Raw genomic sequence first — 27,624 nt, forward strand, 5'->3', positions numbered from 1 at the left:
AAGTAAACTAATAAGCGATCTGCATTCAATTCACTATGCAGAATGATAAAACATTTTCAGAATACAGTGAATTGAAGAATAATCTAACAAGGAGAAAACTTAGAAATTAGAATTAGAAATTGCTTAAAATTAGAAAGCCTTCAGAAGGAAGTGGAAAGGAGTCTTTGGGTACAGTATGGACAGCTGGATATTCAATTTCATAAAAACTGCAGCCAGGAATGATTTTGGACATTTTGTCTCCCTGAGAATAATACTACTAATTGTGGTATTCGTTAAATGATTTCTATGTGCCAAGCACTGTACTAAACACTGGGGTAGAAGCAGAATCAGAATCCAATATTCTAACTCCTGGGCCCATGCTCTTTCCAGCAGCCCACTCTGCTTTTCCAACTATTTTTTTGGGGGTATTTGTGAAGCACTTACTATGCACCAGGCATTGTACTCAGCACTGAGTAGATACAAACTAATCAATTTGACACCGTCCATGTCCCACATGGGGTTCACAATCTTAATCCCCATTTGACAGATGAGGGAACTAAGGCTACAGAGAAGTTAAGTGACTTGCCCAAGGTCACAGCAGAGAAGCGGCAGAGCCGGGATTAGAGCCCTGGTCCTCCCATTCCAAATCTGAATGACATAATTACATCACACTGTATGTGCATGGAACATGATATGATGATGCCTTTTGGAAGCTCATTCAAACACCCAACCTAAGGGATTTCTCTTTGGGGTCATGGGGTGGGGGGCAATGTCCTCTTACTCCAAAGCCACTGTGGATTCCCAGATTCCAGCTTTCACAGGGGTTACTTGTGGCAGCTGGGCACTTTAAGTGCTTTGCACATAGTAAGTGCTTAACAAATGCCATCATTATTATTATTAACCAGTCATCCTATGGCATCTCCTGCCATGTTTCAATCCCCCCACCACCACCTTCCATGGCATGCACTGATACAATTGCCTCAGGAAAGTACAACCTGAAGCAGGCCCTGAGTAGGTGGAAAAAGAGAAATTGACATTAACTCAGCCCATCATTGGGTGGGAGAAACTCAGGAAGGTGAGATAGGAAAAAAGAAAACAGACAGGGTGGCTAATCATCATCACCCTGTAACTGAAACAGAATGAAGTCTCATTCTTAAACCAGAATGCTTTTATGTCAACTTCTGGTGAGTGGAGGGGGCATTAACAATTTACCCAAACTCTTAGATTACCTTCCCTGGAGAAAACTATGGCTTTTCCAGGAATGGAGGACAAGCAATGCTCCATTTAAAGAGTTGGAGATCTTTGTCCTTTGTAGCTGAGCAAACAAGAAATGAATGTGTTTCTCTTTCGGGAGTAAATAGTTGTTTCTTCATTACCATGCAGAAAATTTCCCCAGATGGTTTCCGGTGGTCGACTTAGGAATTGATTGGATACTTTAGCTTGGCTGGCTGAGTCATAGAGAAGGCTTTTCACCAGTCTTCTCTGGAGGTCTATTCGACTGATGTCTGTCATGCATCCTGTACCAGCTCGGTGGGACAGAATTCCCAGTTTGGGAGGTGAAACAGAATGCTCAGCCACCCTGCAGTAATTCAGCTATGATCCCCAACCACCCCATTATGTCTTTGCCCCCAATTTCTCCTGGATGCACTCTTCCTTTGGCCCAAGCCATTCTTTGTGCTTCTAGGTTTTTCAGGAGACTGAACTGACTCGAAGGAGCTAGAGGTGGAAAAGCCTTACCCACTTCTCTAGACTTTAATCTAATTATAGGCAGGGAATGTGTCTACCAGCTCTGTTATAATGTTCTCTCCCAAAGTGTTCAGTACAGTGCTCGGCCCAATAAGTGCTCTATAAATACTAGATTGCTTGATTGATTGGGAGGCCACAACCTCCTAGTTTAAATGTTTTTTCTTATGTCTTAGTGATAGGTATCCAGGGATTTGGGGCCTGAGTCACCACATGTCTGCTTTGGGACCTTGGGCAAGTCACTGCACTTCTCTGTGCCTCAGTTAACTCGTGTAAAATGGGGATGGAGATAAGAAGCCCCAGGTGGGACAGGGACTGTGGTCAACCCAATGTTTTGTGTCAACCCCAGCGTTTTGTACAGTACTTGGCACATAAAGTAAGCGCTTCACAAATACCACAATTATTATTATTATATGAACATAAGATGGTCACAGTGGTTCCTCTGCAGCCCTCAGTCACCTTTATGAATAGGTTGATTTAAAAAGCAACAGCATTTACTGGGTGTTTTCTCTATGTAGGGCACTTTACAAGGCATTTAGGACTATATGATAGTTCATGGACACAGTCCTGGGCATCATGGAGTTTACAATTTATCAGAGGAGAGACAATGAAATAAATCACAGTTATGGCATGCAAATGATTTTAACAATGAGTTCCTAAACCTTGTTGAGAAGTGGCATGGCCTAGTGGATAGGGTACAGGCCTGGGAATCAGAAAGACTTGGGTTCTAATCCTGACCCTGCAACCTGCTACTATGCAAGCTTGGGCAAGTCACTTATCTCCTTTGGGCCTCATTGACCACATCTGTAAAATAATAAAATAATAGTAATTGTGGTATTTGTTAAGCACTATGTGCCAGGCACTGTACTAAGCGCTGTCGTGCATAGATGCAAATTGGGTTGGACAGAGTCCCTGTCCCACGTGGGGCTCACAGTCTCAATCCCCATTTTACAGAAGAGGTCACTGAGGCCCAAATAAATGATAATAATAAATAATAATAAATACTATAAATGAGCCCCATTCAGTCAGTCACATTTATTGACCGCTTACTGTGTGCAGAGCACTCTATTAAGCGCTTGGAGCATACAATTCGGCAGCAGAGACAATCCCTGCCCAACAATGGGCTCACAGTCTAAAATGGGACAGGGACTGTGCTCAACCCAATTAGCTTGTATTTACCCCAGCGCTTAGTATGGTGCCTGCCACATAGTGAGTGCTTAACCCATACCTTTAAATAATAATAATAATAATGGTAATAAAAGACCTGTGAGGGGAGTTAAGTGCTTAGTACAGTGCACTGTACAAAGTGCTCAATAAATACGACTGAGTTAATTCAAGTGGACGGACAAGAACCTAAGTGCTTGGTGGGAGGGGAGGTCTGAAGTGCCCAGGTGACACAGTAGGGAGGGTGAACAAGGTGGAATGGTAAAAGACTGATACCTACCGATCGAAACAAGGACCAAATCGATGGCTCAGACCCCCAGTCACCTCGTGGGGACTGCGCAACCCCCGCTACCTACCATCCTTCTTCCCCTCCTCTCATTTCCCCGGCATGGGGGTCCTTCTTAGAGAAGCACTGTGACTCAGTGGAAAGAGCCCGGCCTTGGGAGTCAGAGGTCATGGTTTCCCATCCGGGCTCCGCCGCCTGCCAGCTGGGTGACTTTGGGCCAGTCACTTCACTCCTCTGTGCCATCTGCAAAATGGGGATTAAAACCTGTGGGCCCCACGTGGGACCACCTGTTCACCTTGCAACCGTCCAGCGCTTAAAACCGTGCTTTGCACATTGGGAGCGCTTAACACAGCCCACCATCATTATTATTAACGGGGAAGCACCGAGGCTCAGTGGAAAGAGCCTGGGCTTCGGAGTCAGAGGTCATGGGTTCGACTCCCGGCTCTGCCACTCGTCAGCTGTGTGACCGTGGGCAAGTCACTTACCTTCTCTGTGCCTCTGTCACCTCATCTGTAAAATGGGGATTAACTGGGAGCCTCACGTGGGACCACCTGATGACCCTGCATCTCCCCCGGCGCTTAGAACAGTGCTCTGCACACAGGAAGCGCTTAACAAATCCCAACATCATTATTACATTTATGCTATTATTATGTGAACTAGATTATTATTATTATTCCCCAGGGCAGCGAGGCCGAAGGGGCCCAACCGTCGAGCAGGTCCCTCCGAAGCCACCACGTGCCTGCTCTCTCCCCGGTCCGCGCGGGGAGCGCCGGCCGAAGCCCCGCCCGCCCCGAGTGCGCCTGCGCACCGCCAGCCCGCGCGTTCACGTGGACCTCGCTCCCCCGCCCGTGACGCGGCCCCCTCCCCCTCCCCGGAGCGCGCATGCGCCCTAGCCTCTCCCCCCCCCCCGCCCGTAAGGGGCCGAGTGGGCGGGGCTTGGGGGTTCTGGAAGCCGCCGCCGCGGTCGCGGGGGGGGGACACGGCGGCGGCGGGAGCGGACGGGAGCGCGGGGGGGAGGGGCAGCCCCGCCGCCTGCGCCCTTTTCCCGGGAAGAGCTCAGCCCGTGCATCCCGGCGGAGCGGGAGGGGGAGGGCGGGAGCGTCCCGGCCGCTGCAGCTGCAACCGCTGCAGCCGCTGCAGCCCAGCCCCGCCGTTGTCCTCCACCGCCGCCGCCGCCCCGGCCCCTGCAGGGGAGCAGCGACACGGACCCCGGCCGCCCCACGAAGACGGGGACGAGGAGGAGGAGGAAGAGGAGGAGGAGGAAGAAGGGGCGACCCAGGCCCGGGGCCGCCGCCCCGGCCAGCAGCCCCCGCTGAGCCCCAGGACCAGCAGCAGCGCTGCTGCAATCCCCCCCCTCCACCATTTCATCCTTTCGGAATATTCCCACCAGAGCGGGGAAGGACCCCCGGAGAGATTTAACAAAAAAATTTTTTTTTTCGGAGGGGTGGATTTATTCTCTCTTTTTTTACCCTTTCCACCCTTTCTGGCTCATTTCTCCTCCGGACCATGGCCGACGACGACGTGCTCTTTGAGGATGTGTACGAGCTGTGCGAGGTGATCGGCAAGTAAGTCCCCCTCCCCGGATCGGGTGGGTGGAAAAAATGCAGGGAAATGCACGGCTTTCCAGGTCTCCCACCCTCCCTCCTTCCCTCGGTAATTCCCACCCGGGAGTATTTATAGATCCGGACCCGAGCCTCCCTCGGGTGGGGTAGAGGAGGAGGAAGGAGGGGGGACCGGTCCCCTTATTTATTTATTTTTAGGGATGATGTCTCGCTCTCTTTGCATTTGCAGCTTGCAGATGTGCAATGGGCGGTAGAATGTGCAGCTCGCATCGATCCAGGGGTGGCACATGGACGTGGCAAGAGCTGATTTAGATAGTCCCTCCGGCTGAGGGATTTGGGTCCTTTCCTCCTCGTTGGAGACGTGGGAGAAGCTCGAGGGTGGGGAAGAGACGGAGGGAGCATCTCCAGGATTTGGGCCTTGCCAGGGGTGGGGAGGGTCGGTCCTGCACGGTGGGCATGGAGCCTGGCACGGGAGCACACCCGGAGCTCATTTGCAGAGCGTTTGCCGGTCCTCGGAGTAGCCCGGGAAGCAGAAAAGAGGCTGGAAAAAGGCTCGTCTTGAAGCGGCCGTACAAACAAATCGCGCAGCCCTTCCATCAGATGGAGAGTTAGAGTCGAGTTGCCAGCAGGGCACAGCTGTCTGGAGGCCCCAGGTCGGTTGGCCCTAGAATGACAGCCACGATGGGGTCTTCCTCCTTTTATCTGGGCTGTGTGATGACGGTAGAGAGAGAGAGAGAAAAAAAATCAGATTCATCCCTGGGCCGCCCGAGAATTAACTTGGGAGTTTCCCCCCTTTTGATAGGGGAGCAGCCTTGCATTCTCCAATATACGTGCATGGAGCGGTGCTTTGGAAGCATCCCTTGACAAGATGGAAAAGGAAACTTGTTCAGCTTGGAGTTCAACGCCGGACTGAAGTTGGTTTATTTTTCCGTTTTGGATGGCCCATGTTGAGGTTAGGCCGTACAGGCTTGTGGTGGATTTCCCAAAAGTGGTTAGCTGTGGTATTCGTGGACCGAATATGATTGAGCCTTTGTGGAACGTTTGATCATACAGCTGTATTTTTAAGGTGTGGGATTGGAGATGGAGCGAGGCCTGGATGAAAGACAACCTTTAAAATGACCACTTAGAGGACCAAGAGCAGATCATTCACATTACCGTTTAGTGCTGGAAAACCTTCCTTCTGTGTTCCTAAACTCTCAATTTATTAATCCTAAAATGCAGATCTGCCACCTTGGCTTTTTCCCCCAAAAGAAATTTAAATGTGAAAACTGCTGTACTCTTAAATTGATGTATTACCCTGATATACATTAATCTGGATATTACTAACTTGCGTGTAGGGGAAGTGCAGAGAACTTTATTTTCAAAGAAGAACCTTCAGAATCAAGGTATTGTGATGTTGCCCCACATGGCGAAGTTGTATCGCTGGACACAAAATCTAGTCAGGACGGATCAATATGTGCATGTGTGATAGGGGTCCCTAATGTTTAACAAGGACAAGTAGGCATGTAGAAGTCACCCAGTGCATTTAGAAGGGAATAATCTGTCATAGATTGTGCCAGTTTTACTGTTGATAGGCCTAGATGAAGTTCAAATGACATCTACCAAAAAATGCATTCAAGGTGAATGTGTCAATGCTCATTGACAAAGAGAAGTTGTAACTTTATTCAAAAGCTATAGCTTCCTTTGTGTCCACTTTGCCGTAATTAAAGAAACATTTAGACACGAAAATATCAGGGGTTGGTACGTTTGTAATCAGTTCTGTTGGGTACTTCTGCTTGCTCAGATTTTTGTATAGAGGTCAGAAAGGTGGGGTGGAGATCAACCTGGTTACATCTTGTTATTAATGTCAGATTTCATAATTTCCATAATCAGTACTACGATAGCAAATGATAGTGTCTCCATACCCTCAGAAGCCCGTTCTGGGGAGTCAACTCTGTTGCCTTCGCTCCACTTTTGAGGGTTGATTTAGAGGGGGAAAAAAAAAAGCTACTTGTGAACTGATACATATGCAAAGACCAGAGGTTTCCATAGTAAAGAGTCAAACATCATGCCTAGCCATGTGACTTAATACTACTCCAGCTTCTGCAGAGAGCACACAGAGGCATGTTTGCCTTAGTGGTTGGGCCAGCTGTTTTTAAGGGCCTGACTTACCTTTCTTTTATCTCTATTCAAAATTTGTAGGAGTACCATTTTCAAGACAGCCATCAGTAGCAAGAAAGAATGTATGAATTCAGTACTTCTCCCTCTGGAAAGGTTGAGGGCATCTCATAAGTAAATCCTTTCAGAGACGATTGATCTGGAGACTGAGGCTTACTTGGAGATTGTCTTCCGGTGACACTTGACAGGACATCATTGTCCTGGACTTGTGCTGAACCCTGGAGAGGAAGAAACATTCTTTGAAGCACACAGGTGATGGTGGATCCAGGACTTGATGAGCGGTCTCATCTAATTTCACAAAATATTCAATCGTATCGATTGAGCGCATAATGATAATAATGGTCTATGTTAAGCACTTACTATGTGCCAAGCATTGTTCTAAGTGCTGGAGTAGATACAAGGAAATCAGGTTGGACACAGTCCCTGGCTCACATGGGGTTCACAGTCTTAATCTCCATTTCACAGATAAGGGAACTGAGTCTCAGGAAAATGAAGTGACTTACCCAAGGTCACATGGCCAACAAGTTGCGAAGCTGGAATTAGAACCCAGGTCCTTCTGACTCCCAGGCCCGTGCTCTGTCCAAGGGGAGGGGCGCAGTATGTGAAGAACTATAATAAGCGCTTGAAATAGTCGACGATCTTTATTTGTATTAAACTACTGTACTATACCAAGTTTCCTTTTTAAGAATGCCTTCCTTCCTCAAATCCAGCAATTACTCTCCCCTTGCTTTCAAAACTTTCTTGAAAGCACATCACCAGAAGGCCTTCCCAGACTAAACCCCCCTACCTCATTTCCTACTGCCTTCTGCATTGCCCTGACTTGCTCCCATTGCTCTTCCCCCTTTCCAGCCCCAGAGCATTTGCATACATAGCTGTCATTTATTTGTATTGATGTCTGTCTCCACCCCTCGAGACTGTAAGCTCCTTATGAACAGGGAATGTGACTTTATGGTTGTACTCTCCCAAGCGCTTGGTACAGTACTCTGCACACAGTAAGCGCTCAATAAATACAAATGAATGAAAGAATGGCTATTTGTAATGGATTTTAATCTTCACCAAGACCATCTAGGCTGGCTCCTGGAAGCCAGCAGATTGTGATTTGTTTTGGTGAAGAGGAAGCACACTTTTCTTATTGTTCTTGGTTTTGTTTGGGTTCTTTTGTTTTTTGTTTACATCCCAGGGTTTTAAGGAACAAATGCTACTTGGACAATGGTGGGGCAAAAAATTATCCCAGGATATAAGTATTTTGGCCCTGTCTTTGAAATGTGTGGATTGTAAAACCTGAACAAGTGGCATCCTCAAATGTAAATTGTCCTCAAGTAATGTTTTCTGGTGTGTTGGGCAAGATAATGTAAGTAACTCTGCCATGATTACTTACCCACTTTGACTTAGTCAACAGTGTAGGAGTTTAAAAATGTCATTCAGATAATAAAGATGATTCCTTCATATTGAAACCTATTTTCTTTAAAAAGTTTGTCGTTTCGTTGTCAGGGTGCAAAATAAACTTCCCATCATTTTTAGATTGGGTAAAGAGGCATCATACTCCTCCCAATATTTTATATCTAATAACTTATTCTAAAGACATCTTGCCTCCATTTTTGTTCATCAGTGACCCACATGAGGTGGGGCTTGGAGAGCAGAGGGACGGGCACAAAATTAACCTTAGTAGTGCCACTGTGAAACCGTCATCCAAATAGGCTGCAGTTGTTTAAAAACTGGTTTGATTTGCTTTTTGAAAGCCCAAAATGCCCTTGCTTCAGTTGGCTGAAGGTTCTGAACCTGAAAGACCAAAACATGGCTATTATGTTCTGGGTAGTTTTGTTTTCAGTCCTTGCTGTGTAAGGATTTTGTTTCAGCTTGTGCCTGGCTTTGATTTCTTGGGCCTTTAAGATTCACATTGATTTATGGCCCTCATCTAATGCTAACATGGAGACTGTCTGTGATGTTTCAACAACACAGAGCAAGGATGGTTTCTACTGCAGTTACTTATGATGATGGCCATCTACTGGCATGCCTTAATGTAATATTAAATATTATTTTACCAGTTTAATATAGATTGTGCCCATACAGGAAATCTGCTTAAGATGCGCTGTGAAAACTGCAATGTATACTTCAATTTGAGGTTTGGCATTCAAGCAAAAGTGATACTACACTATCAAATTAGTATAGGACTGGCTTATTCAGAGTAAGAAAATTAAAGTACACCTTCCACATTTATATTAGTTACCTTGGATTCTCATTCAGTGATGTGTGTGTGTGTGTGTGTTTTTGCTGGGGCAGTGATGGTGTGCATACATGCAATGTTACTGGGGAATTTATTTTGGGAAGCTTTATTGATCTTGGGAGAAAAACTGTTTTGGGGTATTAAATCAAATTGTGAGCTTTTTGAGCTGCAGGGCCAAGGAGTATCTCTCAATTTTCCCAAAGAGAATGTGATGAACAGGTAGCTGTATCAGCAAAATAAAAAGACCTGTGGCAGCATGGAGCTGCTTTTGGTAGATGCATCCAAAGATGGGTGGCTTTATGGAGGCTGCACTGATCGTCTCTTGACAGAAGAACTGCTTAGCATAAGGGCAAATTCCTTTTCTTGTGGACCTTGTACACCTTGTTGAATAGATCTGATAAACCGAATTGTCAGAGGGTTTGAAATTCTAACTGGAAGTTGGGGCATTGACTGAACAGACATCTGGTCTATGTCTTAGTCTTTTCTCTAATAGAATATTCCCTTGCCTCTTGACTTCTCCGAAATCTCAGTCTGGGTCTCAGTGAATTGCCGGGGGTTCGGCTGTGGACAAGTGGCAAATCCTGGCCTCCCACCCCACCTGGGTTTGAGTGACCCACTGCACTGAAAGTGGGCAAAGTGGGGTTGTTTGAACTTCAACGCAGAGCCAGGGCTGGTCGAGCCGGCCGTCCCGGGTCCTGAAGGGCCCAAGCCCTCCCCGTCACTGTCATCAATCCTGGAGCTGCCCACCTGGGAATGAACTGGAAGCGCTTCGAAGCTAGCTTCTGGGCCGCCTTGGGCACCCTGTTGTCATCTCTGGGCACTGAAGCACCCGCGACAGAGATCCCCAGCCCATTTCAGGCTTGGGTTCCATAGAGAAGCAACCTGACCTAGTGGATAGAGTAGAGGCCTGGGAGTCAGAGGACCTGGGTTCTAATCCCAGCTCCACCATGTCCCTGCTGTGTAAACTTGGGCAAGTCACTTCACTTCTCTGCTCCTCAGCTACATAATAATAATAATAATGTTGGTATTTGTTAAGCGCTTACTATGTGCAGAGCACTGTTCTAAGCGCTGGGGTAAACACAGGGGAATCAGGTTGTCCCACGTGGGGCTCAGTCTTCATCCCCATTTTACAGATGAGGGAACTGAGGCACAGAGAAGTTAAGTGACTTGCCCACAGTCACACAGCTGACAAGTGGCAGAGCTGGGATTCGAACTCATGAGCCCTGACTCCAAAGCCCGTGCTCTTTCCACTGCGCCACTACTTCCTCTGTCAAATGGAGTTTAGGATTGTAAACCCCATTTGGGACATGGAAGATGTCCAACCAATTAGCTTTTATCTACTCCAGTGCTTCGTACAGTGCCTGGCACATAATAAGTGCTTAACAAATGCCATTTTAAAAGAAGTGTAAAGGGAGGGGGGATGACAACCAGGGCCTCAAGTAGCTGGCTTAGGCAGGGCTTCCAGAGAAAGGGCTGGGTAAGGGGGCCATTCCAGACAGGGATGCGAACCCAGGCACCAGCTGGGACTCTAGGATGAAAGAAAGAAGAGAACCCTCCTGGGCTTTTGGAAGGGAACTTTCAGTAGCAACCGTCAAATCGGAGCAGCTGCTAGCATGCTATAAACTGTCTCCACTGTTTGCTGGAGCCACAGCCTGAAGAATATTCAAGCCCAGCAGCCTCTTCCCCCACCCTAGCGGGTTTGTAACACCCATCAGGGCACCTCTATTTTTAGATGTGCAGTGATTGAGGCCAGCAATAAAGCGGGAGGCGCCAAACTGTCTTGTGGGACAGTGATGGCCAAGAGGGATGCTTCTGGAGCCACAGAGAGAGCTGTTGGATCTGGCATAGCCAGCGCCTTCTAGCTATAAAACCCTCCTGCTGGGCCATCCCCACAGAACCGTTCACCTTTTTAAGGCCCTCTGGTACCTGGGTGGCCTCTACCTTCCAAGGCAGATATAGTGGATGCTCCTTTTTGCTACATTTCTAAGCGATGGCAACTTAAGTTGAAATTGCATTGCTATAAACTATTGCTTGGTAGGCATACTTTATCAGATCTGCACCTTGTGGGGGTCCATTAGTGAGAGTTGATGGCTGTTTGGGGGGGGGGGGACTCAATTCCAGGGCCATCAGTAATGAAAATACTAGCCCACACAAATGAAAATTTTGTAGAATGGTAAATTTTGACCTTAGAGTAAATTGGTGTGGTTAGTACTGAACTCTTTTGTGGTGACTGAATTTCATTATTTACTTTCATTGATGCTGTGACAAATAAGCAGATTTTGGCATTGTAGTTTTTCCTAAACTTTTGGTTGGCAATGTGGGCAAATTAAACACCCTCATTTCTCTCCAAGTTGGGTATATAATACCTTGATACTTATATAGTACTTTCATTCCAAAAGCTCTTTCACATGACTCACCTCAATTTTATCTTCATAGCCAGAAAAGGAAGGTGGTACCCCTGTCTTACAGATGAGGGAGAGAAGCCAGAGAGCGCTTCTGTGACTTACCCCAAGGTTCCTCAGCAAGAGAGGGGCAGAGCTAGGAATACAACCCAGATCATCTAGCCTCTAGACCTGAACTTATGCCATTTTGCCCCCACTGCCTCTCTCTGTATGTAGTAGGATTTCTCTTAGTCAAGGGCATCACACTCCTAATACTACTAAAAATAACAGTCACCCATTCAAATCCTTCTTGAAAACACATCTCCAAGAGGCCTTCCCTGACTAAGCCCTCTTTCCTTTTTCTTTGGCTCCCTTCTGCGTCGCCTGGACTTACTCCCATTACTCAGCCCCTCCCCCCCCCAACACACACACGCAGCTCCACAGAACTTACGTACATACCTATAATTTTATTTATTCTATTAATGTCTGTCTCCCCCCCCAGACTGTAAGCTTGCTGTGGGCAGGGAATTGTACTCTTCGCAGGGCTTTGTACAGTGTTCTGCACACTAAGTGCTGAATAAAAACAGCTGACTGACTATTAAGCATTTACTTTGTGCAGAGCACTGTATTAAGCACTGGGAAAAATACACAAATAAAAATTAGATATGGGCCCTGGACTGCAAGCTTGCTCTGGGTAGGGAATGTGTCTACCACCTCTCCCAAATGCTTAGTACAGTGCTCTACACACAGTAAGTGGTCAATAAATATGATTGATTGGTCCTCAAGGGCTTCACAGTGTAAGAATAATGGACTAGCATAACCTGTTGGAATGAGCATGGGCTTGGGAGCCAGAGGACCTGGGTTCTTAATCCCGGCTGTGTCACTTGTCTGCTGGGTGACCTTGGGCAAATCATGTCAGTTCTCTGTGCCTGTTTTCCCATTGGTAAATTGGGAATTGAATCATTCAGTTGTATTTCTTGTGCACTTAGTGTGTGCCGAACACTGTACTAAGCACTTGGGAGAGTACAGTACAATAATAAACAGATATTCCCTGCCCACAACGAGCTTACATTGTAGACATGGGGAGACAGAAATCAATACAAATGAATTACAGATCTTTACGTAAGTGCTGTGGGGCTGGAAGGGAGGAAGAACAAAGGAAGCAAGTCAGGGCAATGCAGAGTGAGTGGGAGAAGAGGAAGGTGGGGTTGGGGATCTTAGTCCGGGAAGGCCTCTTGGAGGAGATGTGCCTTCAATAAGGCTCTGAAGGTGGAGGGAGAGTAATTGTTGAATTTGAGGAGGGAAGGCATTCCAGGTCAGAGGTAGGATGTGGGCGAGGGGTTGTGAGATTCTACTCCCTCCTATCTAGACTGTGAGCCCCATGGGAGACGGACTGCATCCAGCCTGATTAGCTTGTAATAGTAATAATAATAATGTTGGTATTTGTTAAGCGCTTACTATGTGCCGAGCACTGTTCTAAGCACTGGGGTAGACATAGGGGAATCAGGTTGTCCCACGTGGGGCTCACAGTCTTCATCCCCATTTTACAGATGAGGGAACTGAGGCACAGAGAAGTTAAGTGACTTGCCCACAGTCACACAGCCGACAAGTGGCAGAGCTGGGATTCGAACTCATGAGCCCTGACTCCAAAGCCCGTGCTCTTTCCACTGAGCCACGCTGCTTCTCAGCTCTTCTTGTATTTACCCCAGCGCTTAGAACAGTGTCTGGCACAAAATAAACACTTAATAAGTACCATTAAAAAAATAGGAAAAAGGGGGGCTGGTGTCAGGTGCTTAAGGAAGGATGAAACAGTAGAGCCCAAGAAAAATATTAGCGACCAGGATGGCGATAGCTGCATGACAGAGGAAGAGGGCATCGTGGTGGGAGGAGCAGTTTTAGGGACCTGGCAGTGCAGAGTCCAGAAGTTGCAGTCATGGTGGCAGCCTCATTGGAAGTCCCAATGTACTTAGACTGTGAGCCCCATGTGGGATGGGGTTTCTGTGTAACCTGATTAACTTGTACCTACCCCACTACTTAGAACAGTGCTTGCCACATAGTAAGTGCATAATAAATACCATTATATAGCACATTATTCTAAGACTTTTCTTTGAATTCTACAAATTCCAAGTTGTCACTCACCTGCAGGCATTTTCTGTGTGAGGATATTTTAATTTTAGGAGAAGCAGTGGGGCCTAGTAGATAGAGCAAGGACCTGGGAGTGAGGAAGACCTGCATTCTAATCCGGACTCTGCCACCTGCCTGCTGTCACTTTGGGTGAGTCATTTCACTTGTCTGTGCCTCAGTTCCCTCATCTGTAAAGTGGGGATTAAGACTGTGAGCCCCATGTGTGTCCAACCCAATTAATTTGTATCTACTCCAGCGCTTAGTACTGCACCTGGCATGTAACTGCTTAACAAATATGACCATTTTTATTGTGATAGTTCTGAAAGTAGAGGTGAATCCTGCAGTTCCTCTCTCTCCTGGAGGAGGAGGTGTCAAGGAGTGATGCGGGAGGGCAAGGGAGTTTGTGTGTGTGGACACTCTCTTCCTTGAGGCAGGCTTTAATGGTCCCAGCTTAAGGGGAAAGTCTGTAGGTCACTGTTGCTAATTCCAATTTTTTTATGGAACTGAAGTGCTGACTCTGTGCCAAGCACTATACTGAGCACTAGGATAGATACAAGATAATCAGGTCAGACATAGTTCCTGTTTCACATGGGGCTCACAGCATAAATGAAAGGAGGAATAGGTATTGTACCTGTGATTTATTTATTATCTGTGATTTATTTACCTAATTTATCTGTAACTTATCTGTACATTTTAATATCTGTCTACTCTTGTAGACTGTAAGCTCATTGTGGGCAGGGATTGTGTCTCTCACTTTAAGCTCAATGTGGGCAGGGATTGTGTCTCGTATTCTCCCAAGCGCTTAGTGCAATGCTTTGCACACAGTAAGCACTCAGTAAATACGATTGAATGAATGAATTCCCATTTTATAGATAAGGAAATTGAGGGAAAGAGAGGTGACTTGCCTAAGGTCACCCAGGCAGACAAATGGCAGAGTCGGCATTAGAATGTAGGTCTTTTGGCACTGCCCCTCACTTTTCCTGCAGCCCTCACATTCTGGGGCTTCTCCAAAATCAGGTGTCGGTGGAGGATTCTACCTCTTCCACAGTGTTTCCTTATAGAATGGATTCCTAATGGGTTTCGGTAAGAGAGCAGAACTCTCTCATGGAAACACGCTTCGAGCTTTGCTGTAAATTAGGCTTTTGAAGCGGTTTTGTATCAGGTCAGGTTAATGTTTGTCCCAAGTTCATGCCCCTCGTGTTCCCTCCAGCTCATTACTCAGAAGACAAACCAGTTGGTACTTACGTTTTAGTTGAAGTGGAAAAACTTTTTGGAATTTTGTGGTGGGAAAAAACATTCACACAACAGTTAGGCCTTCCAGTCTTACCTTAGAGATTTTTAGTTAATGTCAGTGTATTTGCTCTTTCCCTGCTTTGGACACACCAGTTTGTAGGTACATACTCAATGTGATATTTTGGAAACAACAGTTTTGTTTGAGACTTTTTCAGTGCCGTGCACAAACTTTTGAGTCATTTCTTTTTAAAAGCACACATTCCTTGCAACTTTTTAGCAATCCGTGATTGACTTGGAAAATGGGTACATCTATCTCTTTGGGTTTGTTTTTGTTTTTTTTTTTGAAGTTCCAGTGAGAACATTATTTTTCTGGTTAATTACCTTTTAGATAGTAAAGACTGAGGCACAGATAAATTTGTCACAGTAGTATAGTACAATCTAGAATGTGTATAATGGTAAGTACAATATACGCAATTGGCTCTTGCTGCTACTTTATGCAAGTTTGCAGTCCAGGAGAATAACTAAATGAGAGAAGGTTTGAGGGAATATTCATTCAGTCGTACTTATTGACTAAGTAGATCTATAATTTATATTAATGTCCATCTCCCCCTCTAGCCTGTGAGCTCGTTGTGGGCAAGAATGTGTCTGTTTCTTGTTATATTATAGTCTTCCAAGCACTTAGTAAAGGGCTTTGCACACAGTAAGCACTCAATAAATACTATTGAATGAATGAATATTGAGTGCCTACTGTATGCAGAGCACTGTACTAAGTGCTCGTTTGCAACTAACAGTGAGTGGGTCAAAATCTTATAATTTCTTCAACCTCATCAGCACTTCTATGTATTATTTTGTCTCTTTCACCATTAATGCTTGGGATATTTACCAATTTATGATTATTTTTCCCCTATGTGTAACTTATTTAATGTCTATTTCTCCCACAAGACTATAAGCTTCATGTGGGCAGGGATCATGTGTCTACCAACTCTGTTGAATTGTACTCTCCCAAGCACTTAATACAGGACTCTGCACAGAGTGAGCACTCAATAGATACCTTGATGATTGTCTCCATCATTATTGTAAGTTCCTTGAGAGCAAGTATCACATCTTAGTACTTCGGTAATAAGTGCTCTTTGCACAGTAGACATTCAGTAAAGACTCCTTATTGATTTTGCTAATATAGTAGTGACTATGTAACTCACTTTTTACATCAGTAGAGTGTAGGGTAATCTCAGCTCTGCAATAGTGACCCCTTTATCTGATTTGCTATAGGTACCTGGTTTGTATCCCTTTTATTGTTTTTGGGAAACTGATGACTGAAATTTAAGGGGTTTTCAGTTACTCTTGGGTACTTACTGCCTTGAATAATTTGAGGAGACACCGTTTCACTATGATAGGAGTCCATGCACTGAGAATTAAAGCCTGCAGTTCTGAATCTGGACTTCCCACCGGTCCTTTAATCACTTGGTGGCCATTTTCCGTTTTGCACAGTGAAAAGTCTAGCCACCTCGTAGGGTGTCTGGGTGGATTAGTAATTGTAAAATACCAAATGTTAATACAATACTGCCTTCCAGTTAACAAATGTCTTTTTCTCAGAGTTGCCCAAATTACTTTTTGCCATCATATAGATAATTCAGAAAAAAATACCATCCTGATATTTCCCCAGGGGATATAGCCTGCACTCCTCCGATAATAAAAATCAGCTTTTTGGGGAGGTTTTGTTTTTACAGTTTGGCTATTATAAGTTGGTATTAACTCTGGGCACGTGTCTGTCTGCAGAGCTGCTTTGAGAAGATTGATTAGCAGGTTCTTAATGACCTTGTGGGTTATGGAAGGCTTTGTTCTCTTTTGACCGCCCAAATGACAAGGGGTTAAACGCCTGCCCGAGACACTTGAGCTTGTTGGAGGCAGGCAAGACCAGATTCCTGGTCTGCTGGTCCCCAACCTCATGCTTCACCCAGAAGCTCAACCTCGTAATATTTTTCATGTGGAAGGCACCACAGTAGTTTTTTGTGTGTAAAGTCGTCTTATTGCACCAGTTGTTAATCTCAACCTCATGTTGTCCGGGATCCTTAGTATTTGTTTTCAATTTACCTAATGGGGCACACTCTGAAATCGGAGCCCCCAAGGTGACCCTCCCCTTCCATTGCCCATCAGTAAATCAATTGTATTTATTGAGCATATACTACGGGAAGAGGAGCAGTATGTCTCAGAGAACCATTGTGGCATAGTAGAGAGGGCGGGCCTGGGAATCAGAAGGACCTGGGTTGTAATGCCACTTGTCTCCTATGCAGCCGTGCCTCGGTTAACATCATCTGTAAAATGGGGATGAAGACTGTGAACTCCATGTGGGACATGGACTGCGTCCAACCTATTTTGTATCTACCCAGTCCTTAGTTCAGTGTCTAGCACATAGTAAGCACTTATCAAAAACCATGGGGAAAAAGAAAAGCACTGAACTAGATCTTTGTTTATAAAGGAAAAGCTTGTGGAGAGAGCCAGTGCCAGTTCAATGCAGGTAGTTCCTGTGTTTGTTGAAGAGTGTGAAAGAAAATATATAGAAGCAATTTGATAAAACTGAAAGTCTGCTAGATTAGGTAATAGAGGAAAAGGCAGCTTGGGGTGATTTGAAAAGAAAGGTCCCCAATTCAAGGTTGGAACAGTGTTGCGTGCTTCTTGGACCTCTCATTCAGGAACTCCCTCATCCTTCATATATGGCAGACCACCACTTTCTCCTCTTTCAAAGCCTTATTAATATCCCATCTCCTCTAAAAGGCCTTCCCCAACTAAACCCTCCTTTCTCCTACTCCCTCTTCCTTCTGCATCACCTGTGCATTTGACTCTGTACCCTTTTCGCCCTTGTTGTTTTGCCTCATAGCACTTAAGTACATATCTGTAATTAGTTTTTAATGCCTGCCTCCCCCTCTAAATTGTAAGGTCCTTATGGACAGGGAACATATCTGCCAACTCTGTTGTGTTTGTACTCTCAGTAAGTGCTCAGTAAATACCATTGATCAGACAAGGGAATGAGCTCTGTCTCCACTCTGACCTCTGGATCTTTTTCAGCCACTCTGCTGTCTGGAGCCAAAGGGACAGGATTTTTATCATGATAGATGGTTCTTTCTCATTCATTAATTGATTCAATCACATTTATTGGGTGCTTACTGTGTGTAGAACACTGTACTAAGCAATTGGTAAGTATATTACAGCAGTAAAGGTCTGACCAGGGCTGCTTATGAGCTCCAGTCAGCAGGCCCACCCTTCTCTCTGGTCTGTCATGTGAAGAAAATCCCTGTTTCTCACTTCTTACCTACCCAATGAATCAAGGAAGGTTTCTACCTTTAGCTAACTAAACCTAAAACTGCCCTCTTGAAGCCCCATCATCCTATATTTCATTCATTCATTCAATGGTATGTCTTGAGCGCTTACTGTGTGCAGAACACTGCTAAGCACTTGGGAAAGAACAATACAACAATAAACAGTGACTTTCCTTGCCCACAATGAGCTCACAGTCTACTGCTCCACATATGCCTGAGGATGATGCAGCAGGATATTGCAACTATTTGAGAAAGTTGACAGGGCTATGAAGTCACTTTTTTTAATGGAAAGTAGGGCTAGGTGAGATAAGGACATCTCTCTCTTTTGTGAGTAGCAGACAGAAATCCCACTGTGGGAAAGCTTGCTAAAATACTAATGAAAGCTAAAAGTTGGACAACACATGGTTTTAAATTTTTATACTGGTGCTTCCCTACCATTGAGGGTGGCAGAAAACAGGTCTGGCACTACGTTTAGCTGATTTGTCAGTTTCCCATTCAGTATATCTAAATTGGCATTATTATACAAACTAGTAAAATCTATTACCAAATATACCCTTTAAAACAGCTGTGTTCCCAGCTTTATTTTTAAATTTGATGTTTATTAAGTCATCTTGGTCACCATTTTATACAGGCAAATGAGAATAGATTTACAAGTGCTTACAATAAAATGAACTTTTATTGTAACATAACCATTGTTAACTTCTCATTTCTAAGAATGTTTTCTAATAATCCTTGGGGTTTTTGTTTTTTGTTTTTTTGGGTATGGTATTTAAGCACTTACTATGTCCCAGGCACCATTCTAAGTGCTAGATAGATACAAGATAGGTTGGACACAGTCCATGTTCCACATGGGCTCAAAGTCTTATTCCCCATTTTACAGATGAGGTAACCAAGGCCCAGAGAAGTTAAGTGACTTGCCCAAGGCCACACAGATAAGGGCGGAGCTGGTTTACTTAAGATACTCTTAGCCGGATTTGGTGCAGCTCATTTTCCATTTAACAAATGTAAATCTAGGGTTCCCTCAGATGTATTAATCAGTCAATCACTGGTTTGTAATGAGTGCTTACTGTGTGCAGAACACTGTACTAAGTGCTTTGGAGAGTACGTATAACAGAATTAGCATACAAATCAGAGTTCACTGAATTTAGTTCATAACCAGGTTTTAAGACAACTCTATAAGCTTAAGTTCTAGTAGGTTTCATGGTCCATAAAATAAGAAGTAAGGTGTTCTTTGGGAAGTACTAGTAGAATTTATTATGCATTTTACCATGTGCAGAACACTGATCTGAGTTCTGGGAAAGAGTATGCAAGTGGAAACAAGCCAGGGACTTGTCCATCAAGAGGCTCACAGTCTGTGTAATAGAGGTGGGGGAGAGACCTGGAGTCAGACACATCGAGAGCAATGAAACCATAAAACATTAAAACAGCAAAAGAGACAAGAGAACATAAGTGAACAATATACACGGCTGGAGGAGCAGAGTTTATTTTAAAACAGTGAAGCTTAGTGGAAAGAGCAAAGGCCTAGTAGTCAGAGAACCTCAATTCTAATCCTGCCTCCACCAGTTTTTCTGCTGTGTGACCATGGGCAAGTCACTTACCTTCTCTGGGCCTCGGACACATCATCATTATAAAGTGGGGATTAAGACTGTGAGCCCCATGTGGGACATGGACTGTGTCTAACCTGGCACATAAGCACTTAACAAATACCATAAAAAGAAAAGAAGCAATCTCCATATGTATAGAAGAGCAAAACTTGTGATTTAAATGCTGGTCAAAACCAGCCTAGTTTACCTTTGTTGTTCCAGAAGGTTTCATCGATGGGGTTGTGAGTCCTGATTATTTGACATGTCCCACCTTGAGCACACAGTGCTGGGAGCCAGCATTTTCAAACGTTCGAGTTGACAAGAGCCCAGGGTTGGCAGTCAGATCACTTACTTAGTGGATAGGGGATGGGCCTGGGAGTTTGAAGGACCTGGGTTCTAATTCGGACTCTGCCATTTGCCTGCTTGTTACCTTGGGTAAGTCACTTCACTTCTCTGGGCCTCAGTTTCCTCATCTGGAAAATGGGAATTAAGCTTGTGAGCCCAATGTGGGACAGGGACTGTGTCCAATCTGATTAGCCTGATCTACCCAGTGCTTAGAACAATGTTTGACACATAATAAGCACTTAACAAGCACCATAATGATTACTATTATTATTATTATTATTCTTAAACTGAATCCCCACTCCTCTAGGAAGCTTTTCCTAATTGGAAAAATCAGTAATCCCCAGGCCCCAGACTTTCCTGCTCATGCAAATTTTAGACTGTGAGCTCATTGTGGGCAGGAAATGTGTCTGTTGTTGTATTTTCCAAAACACTTAGTATAGTGCTTTCCACACAATAAGGACACCATAAATGCAGGATTGAATGAATGGAATTCCATTCATCTTCTCCTCTAATTTCACCCCCGCCAACCCCACTTTAGAGTTTTCACATCCCATGTACATAAAGCTAATGTTAATTCATTATGAGTCAGTCCTCCTATGCCCTGCTTCACGGGCCACACACAATATAATACCCACATCTTGACCAGTGCATGTTTACTTACTCTCCTGTACTCTTCCCAGTGCTAAGTACAGTGTTGAGCACACAGTAACAGTGTAAATCTAGAGTTCCCTCAGATGTATGTTTGAATTATTGATTCAAAAATATGTATGTTTGAATTAATGAGTGAAGACTACTGCCATGCCTTGGTTCAGCAGATAATAATGTTGGTATTTGTTAAGCGCTTACTATGTGCCAAGCACTGTTCTAAGCACTGGGGTAGACACAGGGGAATCAGGTTGTCCCACGTGGGGCTCACAGTCTTCATCCCCATTTTACAGATGAGGGAACTGAGGCACCGAGAAGTGAAGTGACTTGCCCACAGTCACACAGCTGACAAGTGGCCGAGCTGGGATTTGAACCCATCACCTCTGACTCCAAAGCCCGTGCTCTTTTCACTGAGCCACACTGCTTCTCTATATTATATTCTATTATATTCTATATTATATTAGATTATATTCTGCCCTGACCAATGGCGACTTTGGTTGCTTTCTATCCAAAATGGGGGCACGATGGCTTAGTGGAAAAAGCACCAGAGTGGGAGTCCAGGGGACCTGGGTTCTAATTGCCACTTGTCTGCTGTGTGACCTTGAGCAAGTCACTTCTCTTCACTGTGCATCTGTTCTCTCATCTATAAAATGGAGATTAAGACTGTTAGCCCCATGTGGGACGTGGTGTTTGTCCAACCTTTTTAGCTTGTATCTACCCCAGCGCTTATTACTGTGCCTGACACATGGTAAGCACTTAACAAATTCCCTTAAAAAAAAGGGCTTGAAAGCATACATTATAGGAGAATTGCCTGTTTTTTCCCAATTTGTGAAGTTTTTGTCCATTAGCTCATATGCTTGTTGCATGTTTGGCATCAGCCTGGTCTGTTTAGATTGCATCTGTAAAGGGCCGGGATTTTGGATTTGTGTCACATTTAGATAAGGTCTTAATAAATGCCACTGATTAATCAATAGTGCTCAGTGAGCACTGACAGAGAGCTTATACTGAGCCCTTGGAAATGTGTAGTAGAGTTAGTACACAAGATCTCTGGCTTCAAGAAGTTTACAATCTACTGTGGCTAAAATGAATTATAGATAAGAGGAAGTAATGGAGTATAAAGATATGTACATAAGTGCTGTGGAATTTTGAGATGACTTGAGAGGCTTATAATGGCTGAAATTGCAGTAAGGAGACTCTAAAGTGGAGAGCTGAGAAATCAAATGGGGAGGACTTGCTGGAAGAGATGGGATTTCAGACTCTTACTGTAGGAAAGGAAAGGGATGCAGAAGGTCAAATAAATTTGTTGAGTAGAGCAGTATGGTGATGTGTTAAATAGTCAAGGTTTAGGGGAAGTTTAGGTTTTCATTAAATGGAGATAGCTAAATCTAGTCTGATCTTTGTTGCAAAAATCTAAAAAAAATTCCATTTGGTGTCAAGACTGAGTCTGGACCTCCTGGAAGGAAGTTTTGCTTAATTGTGGTTCCACTACTACTTAAGCATTCCTTTACCTGTATACCCATGTTGTTTCTTCTTCCAATTTGTGAATGATTCTAATTCCCTCCCTCCATTAGATTGTAGACTTCTCCTTTCCCCATTTTACCAGCGAGGCAACTGAAGCATAGAGAAATGAAGTGACTTGCCCAAGGTCACACAGCAGGGAAGTGCAGAGTTGGGATTAGAAGTCAGGTCTTCTGACTCCCAGTCCTGTGCTCCTTCCACTAGACCACCCTGCTGGAGATGAGTGATGGAGAGGAGCAGCTGGGGGAAAGGGAAATAGAGGGGAAAAATATTTTTAGGGAAAGGGGAGAACAACAGGTCAAGGGGACAGGGATAATGACAGCCTACACTGGGATAGGGAGCAAGAGCAGAAAGAGAGAAAAACAGTAAAACAGCATGGGAGCAAGTGGGACCTAGTGGAAAATCAATCAGTCAAAGATATTTTTTGATGCTTACTATGTATGAAAGCACTGTATTAAGTGCTTGGGAGAGTATAATACAACAGAATTAGCAGACATGTTCCCTGTCCATAACGAGCTTTCAGTCTAGAGGGGGAGACAGACATTAATATGAATAAATAATTGATAATATATAACTTAACAGTATATATATAACTGCTTTGGCGTTGGAGATTGGGCAAGTATCAGGTGTCCACAGGTCACTGATCCAAGTGCATAAACGACACAGAAGGGAGAGTGAACCAGGGAAAAGAGACCTTAATCAGGGAAAGCTTCTTGGAGATGTGACCTTAACGCAGGGGAAAAAGTAAGATAATGGAAGTCAGGAGACCTTCGGTAGTGTCCCAGCTCCACCATTGGTCTGTTCTGTGATCTTAGGCTAGTAACCTGGGCCTCACTCTGGGCCTCAGTCTCCTCATTCGTAAAATGAGGATAAGCGAAATCGTGAACTTTAGGTGAAGCAGGGCCTGTTCATAACCTTCTATCTACCCCAAGGTTTAGAATATAGTAAGTGCTTAATAAAGGCCATCATTGTAAGCAATAATCAAAGCCCTTCATACAGTGTTCTGCACACAGTAAGGGTCAGTGTGTGTCACTAATTGATTGAAGAAAGGATGAGAAAACTAAGAGTCCGAATAAGAAAAGCTTCATCCATTTAACCTAGTAAAAGAATGGGTAATCCTAATTTCAGAAACTATTTCACCTTTGCTCTGATGGCAAACTCTGAGGTGAGAATACAGTTTTCTCACATTTTCCATGCAATCTTAAAAGGCTAATCAAGGGTTTAAAAAAAAGTCTTAAAAGATGTGTTTTGTTTTCCCTGGAAGACCTGACAGTCAAAGTGTGGTCTTCCCAAACTTTCCAGGTCTGGTGTTCTAGGAAGCCCCTTAGTGTATTGTGCCTCCATTGCTTGGACAACCTAAATTTTTCCTCTGAAATTACCCCTCCCATTTTTATGGAAACTCACTTCTGCCAGGAAGGAGATAAAAGGTTTTCATTAATTTAATGACCCCCAAATTCAGGCATGTACTTTCTTCAATTTGCTAGCCTAGTATGAATAGCAGTAGAGGTATTTATTAAGCACTCACTTTCTGTAAAGCAGTAAGCTTTAGGGTAAATACAAAGTTATTAGAGTAAACACTGCTCCAGTCGGTACCAGGATACATCTAAATTCCTCTCCACCCAAACGGCTACCTTACTATTACGGGCTCTCGTTATATCCCGGCTAGACTACTGTGTCAGCCTTCTCTCTGACCTCCCTTCCTCCTCTCTCGCCCCGCTCCGGTCTATTCTTCACTCCTCTGCCCGGCTCATCTTCCTGCAGAAACGATCTGGGCATGTCACTCCCCTTCTTAAACAACTCCAGTGGTTGCCTATCGACCTCCGCTCCAAACAAAAACTCCTCACTCTAGGCTTCGAGGCTCTCCATCACCTCACCCCTTCCTACCTCTCCTCCCTTCTCTCTTTCTACCGCCCACCCCGCACGCTCCGCTCCTCTGCCGTCCACCTCCTCACCGTCCCTCGGTCTCGCCTATCCCGCCGTCGACCCCCGGGTCACGTCCTCCCGCGGTCCTGGAACGCCCTCCCTCCTCACCTCCGCCAAACTGATTCTCTTTCCCTCTTCAAAACCTTACTTAAAAATCACCTCCTCCAAGAGGCGTTCCCAGACTGAGCTCCTCTTCCCCCTCTACTCCCTCTGCCATCCCCCCTTTACCTCTCCGCAGCTAAAGCCTCATTTTCCCCTTTTCCCTCTGCTCCTCCACCTCTCCCTTCCCATCCCCACAGCACTGTACCCGTCCGCTCAACTGTATATATTTTCGTTACCCTATTTATTTTGTTAATGAATTGTACATCGCCTTGATTCTATTTAGTTGCCATTGTTTTTATGAGATGTTCTTCCCCTTGACGCTGTTTAGTGCCATTGTTCTTGTCTGTCCGTCTCCCCCGATTAGACTGTAAGCCCGTCAAACGGCAGGGACTGTCTCTATCTGTTGCCGACTTGTTCATCCCAAGCGCTTAGTACAGTGCTCTGCACATAGTAAGCGCTCAATAAATACTATTGAATGAATAAATGGGCGGAAGGAGGAGACCTGTATAAAGAATCCCAAGAGTGAAGCCAAGAACAAAAGCAAATTACACATTCGGGTTTTACCTGACCTCAGAAATTGGTTACAAGAGCAAGAAGGGGTAGGGCTTGGAGACTATTTCGAGCTCTGCTTGTGTGGGCAGATTGAATTTCAGTTTTGTTGGTTGAGAGAGGTGCTTCTAGTGAGAGTTGTGGTTTGGTGAGTCCCTTCTCCTTTCTGCCTTGAGAGAACAGCAGTGGTTTCAGAAAGCTCCATAGATCATGTTCACACAGTCAGAGGAATGAAGGGCAACCAGTGAAGCAGCATGGCTTAGTGGATACAGCACAGGCCTGGGAGTCAGAAGGACCTAGGTTCTCATCCTGGCTCTGCCAAATGACTGTTGGGTGAGCTTGGGCAAGTCATTTGATTTCTCTGGGCCTCAGTTACCTCTTCTGTAAAATGGGGATTTGAATGTGTAAAAACCATATATGGAGTCAGGGACTGTGTCCAACCTGGTTAACTTGTATCTACCTCAGCTCTTGGAACAGTGCTTGTTAGCACTTAACAAGTACTGTAGTTATTATTATTAATAATAACCAGTGGTGTTCAATCAGTAGTATTTACTGAGCGCCTGTTGAGTTCCGAGTACCACAGAATATGCTTGAGAGACCACACTATATGCTTGAGAGAGTACACTAGAGTTAGAAGATACATCATTCCCTGAAGGAGCTTACACTGTAGGAGACTGTACCAAGGACCTCAAGTGCCAGCTTGATTTTTGTCTAGCATCCCCCTAAGGTTTAACTCATTCTCTTTAGCTCTTGGCAATAGTAGTAGTATTTATTACATATTGTTAAATGTTTATTGAGTGTTGGGTTATGTGTAGAGCACTGTACTAAGCACGGGGAGAGAGTACCTAGCTCATTGCGGGCAGGGAATATGTCTGTTTACTGTTATATTGTTGTCTCCCAAACAGTACGGTGCTCTGCACACAGTAAGTGCTCAATAAGTGCAGTTGATTAATGGACTGAATTAGACATGGTCTCCGACCATGGTCAGGCTCACAATCTAAGAGTGTAAATGGGGAGAAGGGGCTGGAGACAGATGCGTCAGGAATGACGAAACGGTAAAGCACAACCCAAAGACAAACACATAAAATCAAATTGAAATCAGGAGGGTATTCTGTGGCTAGAGGAGAAGAATTTGAGACACCCCTAGGGTTCAGAATTCATGGCACACCTGTCGCCACAGTGATCTTTCCAGACTCGAAGTGCACAGTAAACAGAATTTGGTAAAGAGCAATAGTGGGTTCCTGTTTTGCAGAAAGGAAATGAGACAAGATCACACTGATATTCAGTGATGCAGCCAAAGATCCAACCCAGTAGCCATCACTCCTTCCCTTTTGAACCCTTATTTAACCATGACGCTCCAGAGTGCAATAGCAAACTAATTGTCGACTTCTCTAGGCAGCCAAGATACATATCTTGCCAAGTTCTCTACCCTGGCAGCCGTTTCGAAAGTCTTCCCTTGGTTAGTAATGATGCCGTTGGAAGTCACAGGGCTGTTTTTTTGGGGCCATTGATAAAGCCAAATGATATTCTGTTCCTTTATTTTGGTCGCACCGCCGACCTAAGGACTTCGTATATACTCCAAGAGCTGTATGTTTACAAAACCCATTCATTCATTCAATAGTATTTATTGAGTGCTTACTATGTGCAGAGCACTGTACTAAGCGCTTGGGATGAACAAGTCGGCAACAGATAGAGACAGTCCCTGCCGTTTGACGGGCTTACAGTCTAATCGGGGGAGACGGACAGACAAGAACAATGGCAATAAACAGAGTCAAGGGGAAGAACATCTCGTAAAAACCGATGGCAACTAAATAGAATCAAGGCGATGTACAATTCATTAACAAAATAAATAGGGTAACGAAAATATATACAGTTGAGCGGACGAGTTCAGTGCTGTGGGGATGGGAAGGGAGAGGTGGAGGAGCAGAGGGAAAAGGGGAAAATGAGGCTTTAGCTGCGGAGAGGTAAAGGGGGGATGGCAGAGGGAGTAGAGGGGGAAGAGGAGCTCAGTCTGGGCACGCCTATTGGAGGAGGTGAGTTTTAAGTAGGGTTTTGAAGAGGGAAAGAGAATCAGTTTGGCGGAGGTGAGGAGGGAGCGCGTTCCAGGACCGCGGGAGGACGTGACCCAGGGGTCGACGGCGGGATAGGCGAGACCGAGGGACGGTGAGGAGGTGGACGGCAGAGGAGCGGAGCGTGCGGGGTGGGCGGTAGAAAGAGAGAAGGGAGGAGAGGTAGGAAGGGGCAAGGTGATGGAGAGCCTTGAAGCCTAGAGTGAGGAGTTTTTGTTTGGAGCGGAGGTCGATAGGCAACCACTGGAGTTGTTTAAGAAGGGGAGTGACATGCCCAGATCGTTTCTGCAGGAAGATGAGCCGGGCAGCAGAGTGAAGAATAGACCGGAGCGGGGCGAGAGAGGAGGAAGGGAGGTCAGAGAGAAGGCTGACAGTAGTCTAGCCGGGATATAACGAGAGCCCGTAACAGTAAGATAGCCGTCTGGGTGGAGAGGAAAGGGCGGATCTTGGCAATATTGTAGAGGTGAAACCGGCAGGTCTCGGTAACGGATAGGATGTGTGGGGTGAACGAGAGAGACGAGTCAAGGATGACACCGAGATTGCGGGCCTGAGAGACGGGAAGGATGGTCGTGCCATCAACGGTGATATAGAAGTCTGGGAGAGGACCGGGTTTGGGAGGGAAGATGAGGAGCTCAGTCTCGCTCATGTTGAGTTTTAGGTGGCGGGCCGACATCCAGGTGGAGACGTCCTGGAGGCAGGAGGAGATGCGAGCCTGAAGGGAGG

General features: G+C 45.1%; 1 protein-coding gene across 16 annotated transcripts in view; it reads left to right on the forward strand.

Annotated features, from left to right (window-relative positions):
- The first annotated feature begins 4,175 nt into the window (after nt 1-4,175).
- The window catches only part of CASK (calcium/calmodulin dependent serine protein kinase), a 321,131-nt gene continuing 297,682 nt past the window's right edge, over nt 4,176-27,624 (forward strand). For 5 of the 16 annotated variants that reach the window (XM_029046417.2, XM_029046418.2, XM_029046421.2 and 2 more), the window contains exon 1: nt 4,176-4,737. In XM_029046417.2, the coding sequence (XP_028902250.1) occupies nt 4,679-4,737 (59 nt within the window). In that variant the 5' untranslated portion in view covers nt 4,176-4,678. The remainder of the gene's footprint in view (nt 4,738-27,624) is intronic. The other 11 variants (XM_007667243.4, XM_007667245.4, XM_029046425.2 and 8 more) reach the window with 8 other exon arrangements.

Source organism: Ornithorhynchus anatinus, chromosome 18, assembly GCF_004115215.2.
Source record: "Ornithorhynchus anatinus isolate Pmale09 chromosome 18, mOrnAna1.pri.v4, whole genome shotgun sequence".
Taxonomy (NCBI): domain Eukaryota; kingdom Metazoa; phylum Chordata; class Mammalia; order Monotremata; family Ornithorhynchidae; genus Ornithorhynchus; species Ornithorhynchus anatinus.